This window comes from Acanthisitta chloris, unplaced genomic scaffold, assembly GCF_000695815.1.
Source record: "Acanthisitta chloris isolate BGI_N310 unplaced genomic scaffold, ASM69581v1 scaffold34687, whole genome shotgun sequence".
Classification (NCBI taxonomy): domain Eukaryota; kingdom Metazoa; phylum Chordata; class Aves; order Passeriformes; family Acanthisittidae; genus Acanthisitta; species Acanthisitta chloris.
The window spans coordinates 20,850-25,143 of record NW_008682613.1 but is presented as its reverse complement, the minus strand read 5'-3'; the positions used below and the strand labels follow the sequence as shown (position 1 = coordinate 25,143).

At 51.1% G+C, this 4,294-nt stretch overlaps 1 protein-coding gene across 1 annotated transcript in view; it reads left to right on the top strand.

Moving 5' to 3' along the window:
* The window catches only part of RAD9B (RAD9 homolog B (S. pombe)), a gene marked incomplete at its 5' end in the record, with an annotated part of 5,062 nt that overhangs the window by 427 nt on the left and 341 nt on the right, over nucleotides 1-4,294 (top strand). The window contains 8 exons of the mRNA XM_009078597.1: nucleotides 594-743; nucleotides 1,211-1,325; nucleotides 1,568-1,667; nucleotides 1,771-1,877; nucleotides 2,659-2,765; nucleotides 3,147-3,211; nucleotides 3,524-3,625; nucleotides 4,033-4,174. Coding sequence (XP_009076845.1) covers nucleotides 594-743; nucleotides 1,211-1,325; nucleotides 1,568-1,667; nucleotides 1,771-1,877; nucleotides 2,659-2,765; nucleotides 3,147-3,211; nucleotides 3,524-3,625; nucleotides 4,033-4,174 — 888 coding nt within the window. The remainder of the gene's footprint in view (nucleotides 1-593; nucleotides 744-1,210; nucleotides 1,326-1,567; nucleotides 1,668-1,770; nucleotides 1,878-2,658; nucleotides 2,766-3,146; nucleotides 3,212-3,523; nucleotides 3,626-4,032; nucleotides 4,175-4,294) is intronic.

Below are 4,294 nucleotides of genomic sequence, written 5' to 3'. Positions count from 1 at the left end.
ACCTCAACAGGAAGAACACAACCATTAAGGCCTCTGATTAATCAAACCCCATTTCCAGCAGAACTAGGGTTTTTCTCTAGGGGTTTCCTAGTTAAAAAGGGATCAGCTGTCCTTGACTCGCTGGGAGGATGGAAAAGCACAAGTGGAGCTCATTTCATTACTGAAGAATTCTGAAGGTGTGAGCAGTGTCTGTGCTCACTTGGATGTGCCACGTGCAGGCAAACTTGGGTCCTGCAGAGCTGAGCTCTGGGTGTTGGGGAACTTCTCCCTCAGGGCCCCTCAAACACCCACGGATTGGAATCCCATCCCTGCATTATACCATGGACTTCTGCCTGCTGAGGATGAAGGGGATGAGTTTGAACATAATTAGATCCCTAGCAGATCTGTATTTATTTTGAGATGAACATCTCAAGGTGTCCTGGTTTGGAAAAGGTTTTCTGGTGGTGCTGAAGAACAGAGAAGGCTTTTTTTAAAGGCTCAATATTAAATAGTTTTGACTTAATAAAGTACTTTACTGCTGTTCCATCCAAGGTTGAATTTGATGATCTTGGAGGTCTTTTCCAGCCCTAAGGATTCTGTGATTCCCTTTCCAGCTTGCCTTAAGATCAGTGAATTCCTCCAGGTCAGCATATGCCTATGTGTTCTTCTCATCCATGTTTTTCCAACATTACTGCTGGACAGCTGTGCCTGAAGCCTGTCAGAAGGAAAAGCAGCTGTCCCTTCCCAGTAAACTGCTAGTTAAGGTACATTTTAATGGGCTGTTACCCCAATTTCTAGGTGGAATTACGGGGGAGGTCAGAGGGGTGAGGATGCCTCTGGACTGGACTCCAGTGCTCCTGAGCCATCCTGCAGAGTGGGCAGTGGTTGGTTGGGTTTAGAGCTGTTCCTCCTGAGCTGTGCCCTGTGGTTCCCAAAGCCTGAACCAGCCTAATCCTTGGGGGAAGGAACACCACATTGTGCCTGGAGCCTTCAAAGCCAGTGATGAGCCAGGAGAGCTTTGCTGGTTGCTCAGTGATGTGCTGGCTCCACACTGGAATGCTGGCTGAGGATAGCAAGGATCATGGCAAGGATTGTGGTTTGCCTCAGTGTGCCCTGCAGAGCACTCTGGGGAGCCACGAGTGCAGGAGCTGGAGGTAAACTGCTCAAAACCAGGGAAATGATGGTGCAGTTGCCTGTGAGTAACCTCTGCCCTGCTTTGTCTTTCCTGCAGTCAGTTCTCCCTGTATTTAGATGTGTCAATGTACTGGGAAGGAATGTAGAGAGATGCAGCATCTCCATCAGCCCCCAGGACCATCACATCACCTTCCAGTTCCTCTGCAGACACGGTGGGTTCCTCCTGAGCTGACCGTGCAGTTTAGAGCCACAGCACAACACTCCAATGTGGTCATTACTGAGTGTCACTGATGAGACATTTTGCCAAACACCTTCAGCCTCTTCCCATCGTGTTAATTTTTATCTCATCTCATGGTTAAAGGGAAGTTCTAACAGGCTTTGTCAGGTGAACGTTCCTCAGCTCAGCTGTCAGTGTGTGCTACGTATCAGATTTTTGTTCCTCCCCTTCTCTTAGGTGTTGTAAAAACCTACAACCTGACATTTCAAGACTGTGACCCTTTGCAGGCTGTTTTTGCCAAGGACCTGTGCCCAAACGTTCTCAAAGTTCACTCCAGGTACCAAACACCAACATAGTTGTTGAGTTTTACTTCCCAGTGTAAGTAACAGATACCAATGGTGATTTGTGGCAGGTGGAACTCCTTTCATGCTGTTTTCCAGGCTCCTGGCTGAGGCAGTGGTTCACTTCCCAACCAGTCAGGAAGAAATAACCTTAGCAGTTACTCCAAGCAAAGTTTGTTTCAAGAGTTACACTGAGGAAGACACTGGTAAGGAAACTCACACTATGCTCCAATATTGGGACCTGAAACAGGTGAACTAAAGGATAACAACCATCACAATACAAACATTTTAGGGCTGAATGGCACTGTCAGAGAGGGAACATACAGAGAGAGATCTGAAGTCACGTTCTCCCCCTCTGGCTGTAATAACTCCCAGGAAGGAATGTCTTTGCTAAGCTTTCCTGGTGCAGGGGCAGCTGTCAGGCTGAGCAGCCAGTGGAAGTAAACGATGCCACTTGCTGTAGGCTGGAAAGAGGTAATTGCTGTGCTGCAGGAGCAGCTGCCAGGACAAAGGAGATAATTTTGTGTATTACACAGAACTGTTTGACTGTGGATGCATCATTGGAGGAGTGTTTGAGTGGAGAGCAGTGCAGTGTCAGCTGCCTCACCCTGCCCTGGTCATGGCTCTGGAGCAATCCACAGGGTCTTGGGGTGACCCAGACTGATTGAAAGCTATAACTGAGTTTCTGTGAGGCTCTTGTGTATCATCATACCACAGAGAGACACTTTTCATCCTGGCTATGGCCAAAGCTGTCACTCATGGGGTGACTGGCACTGGGAGCTGAGAGGGAATCCCATGGCTGCAGCAGGTTAGATCTCACACGGAACACCCATTTCAGTCTGCACAATGCACTGCAAATTGAGTTCAATGCTGAAATCTGTGTGTAACACGATTCTCTGTTCAAACTGTGCTGATGTAGAGGGTTATAATCAGAGTTCAGTTCAAACTTCACTCCTGAGTCCCTGACCTTGTGGTTGTCTCACCCAGACTTTGCCAGGACGATGCTCACTGAGATTCAGCTCAGTCCAGAGGAATTTGACTACTTTCAAGTTGGAGTAGAGTCTGAAGTGACATTTTGCCTTAAAGAATTGAGGGTACAGTAAGACTTTGTCTGGAAAATAAACCATTTCCCACTAAACTTGCATGGCTGGGTCAGGGCAGTGCAGGGTGGGCCTAGCTGAGCTCACCAGCTGCTGCAGGACTGGGAGCCCCAGGACACTGCAGAGCCCTCAGCAGCTTCTGGAAGGCAAACAGAACACTTCTAACACAAAACTAGCCTCCAGCTGGGCAGACACAGCTGCCCTGGAGAGCACTGTGGCCATGGAAGTTCTCTGAGCAGAACCTCCTCAGGCAGGGAGGGCAAGAAATGATTCCAGTAGCTGCAGACTTTGCCCTCCCCTTTGCCAGTCACCAGCAGCTGGGATAAACTGACCTGCTAGTATGAGTCTTCTTAACCCCCAAGCCCTTCCTTGCAGGGGCTGCTGGTGTTTTCTGAAGCCACTGGTGTTCCTGTGTCCATGCATTTCGACAGCTCTGGGAAGTAAGTGCTGGTTCCTGCTAGAACCTCTGCGGGAGCTCAGTGAACCCCGAGCGGTTTCCACCCCGGGATCCTGAGGACTGTGTTCACTGGCATTCCCAAGGAGTTACCTGGATGAGGCTCAGCTTAATTCATGCAATGAGTCATTTAGCAGCCTAAAGAAATGAGCATTGGCTGGTTTGGGCAGTGACCCTGCACCACCTCCCCCTCCCCAGCAGCCAGTGATGGGATTCACCTTCCAATCCTCATGCAGAACTGTCTCCCCCCACGGGGCCTGTCACTCCCTGTGCTGTTTGTGTTGGTGTTTGTGTTCAGGCCCATTGCTTTCAGCGTGGAGGACGTGGTGCTGGAGGCCAGCCTGGTCCTGGCCACGCTGTGTGAGGTGGAGAAGGAATCGGAGCCGCGGCGCCGGGACAGGTGAGGGAGGAGGCAGGTGATTTCAGAGGGTGACAAACCCAAGTTTTCACGGGGAAACTGAACTGGAGGAGTTCAGGAACAGCTTGGCAGCACACACAGAAATAAGGGGGTGCAAGAGAGAGCACTGGACTATCTGCTGCCTTCTCCTTCTCCATGGGGTTTGGGGGCAGCAGGAGGAAAGGGAAGACCCTGGCAAGAGTCTAATGAACAGAAAACAAGGATATTCTAAGGAGAACACATAAACCAGTCCCTAACCTGACCTGCTTTGTCCAATCCAGCTCTGAGGCACGGATGGGCCAGGCTGGACACCCCTCCAGAGGAGAAAGCACCAACACAGACACAGCTGCTCCCCAAAAGCCACAGTGGAATGGGAACACTCCGAGTGCAGACTCTGTGAAAACCATCAGTGCTTTGGCAAACCAGGAGGGGAAAACCATCCCCAGAGCCACAAAGAGGGACGTGACAGGCAGAGCAGGACCAGCCACGGCAGAGGCAGCCCCAGCCACGGCCGAGGCAGCACGAGGAGAGGCGACGGAGGCTCCCTGTGAGGTGAGAAGCCCCCACACTGTGGGCAGGGAGCACCACCAGCAGCCTGGGGATACCTCGTGGTGGCATTTCCCACGGCCTGTGGGGGCTCAGTGGCAGCAGCTGGCGCAGGCACCACTGCCA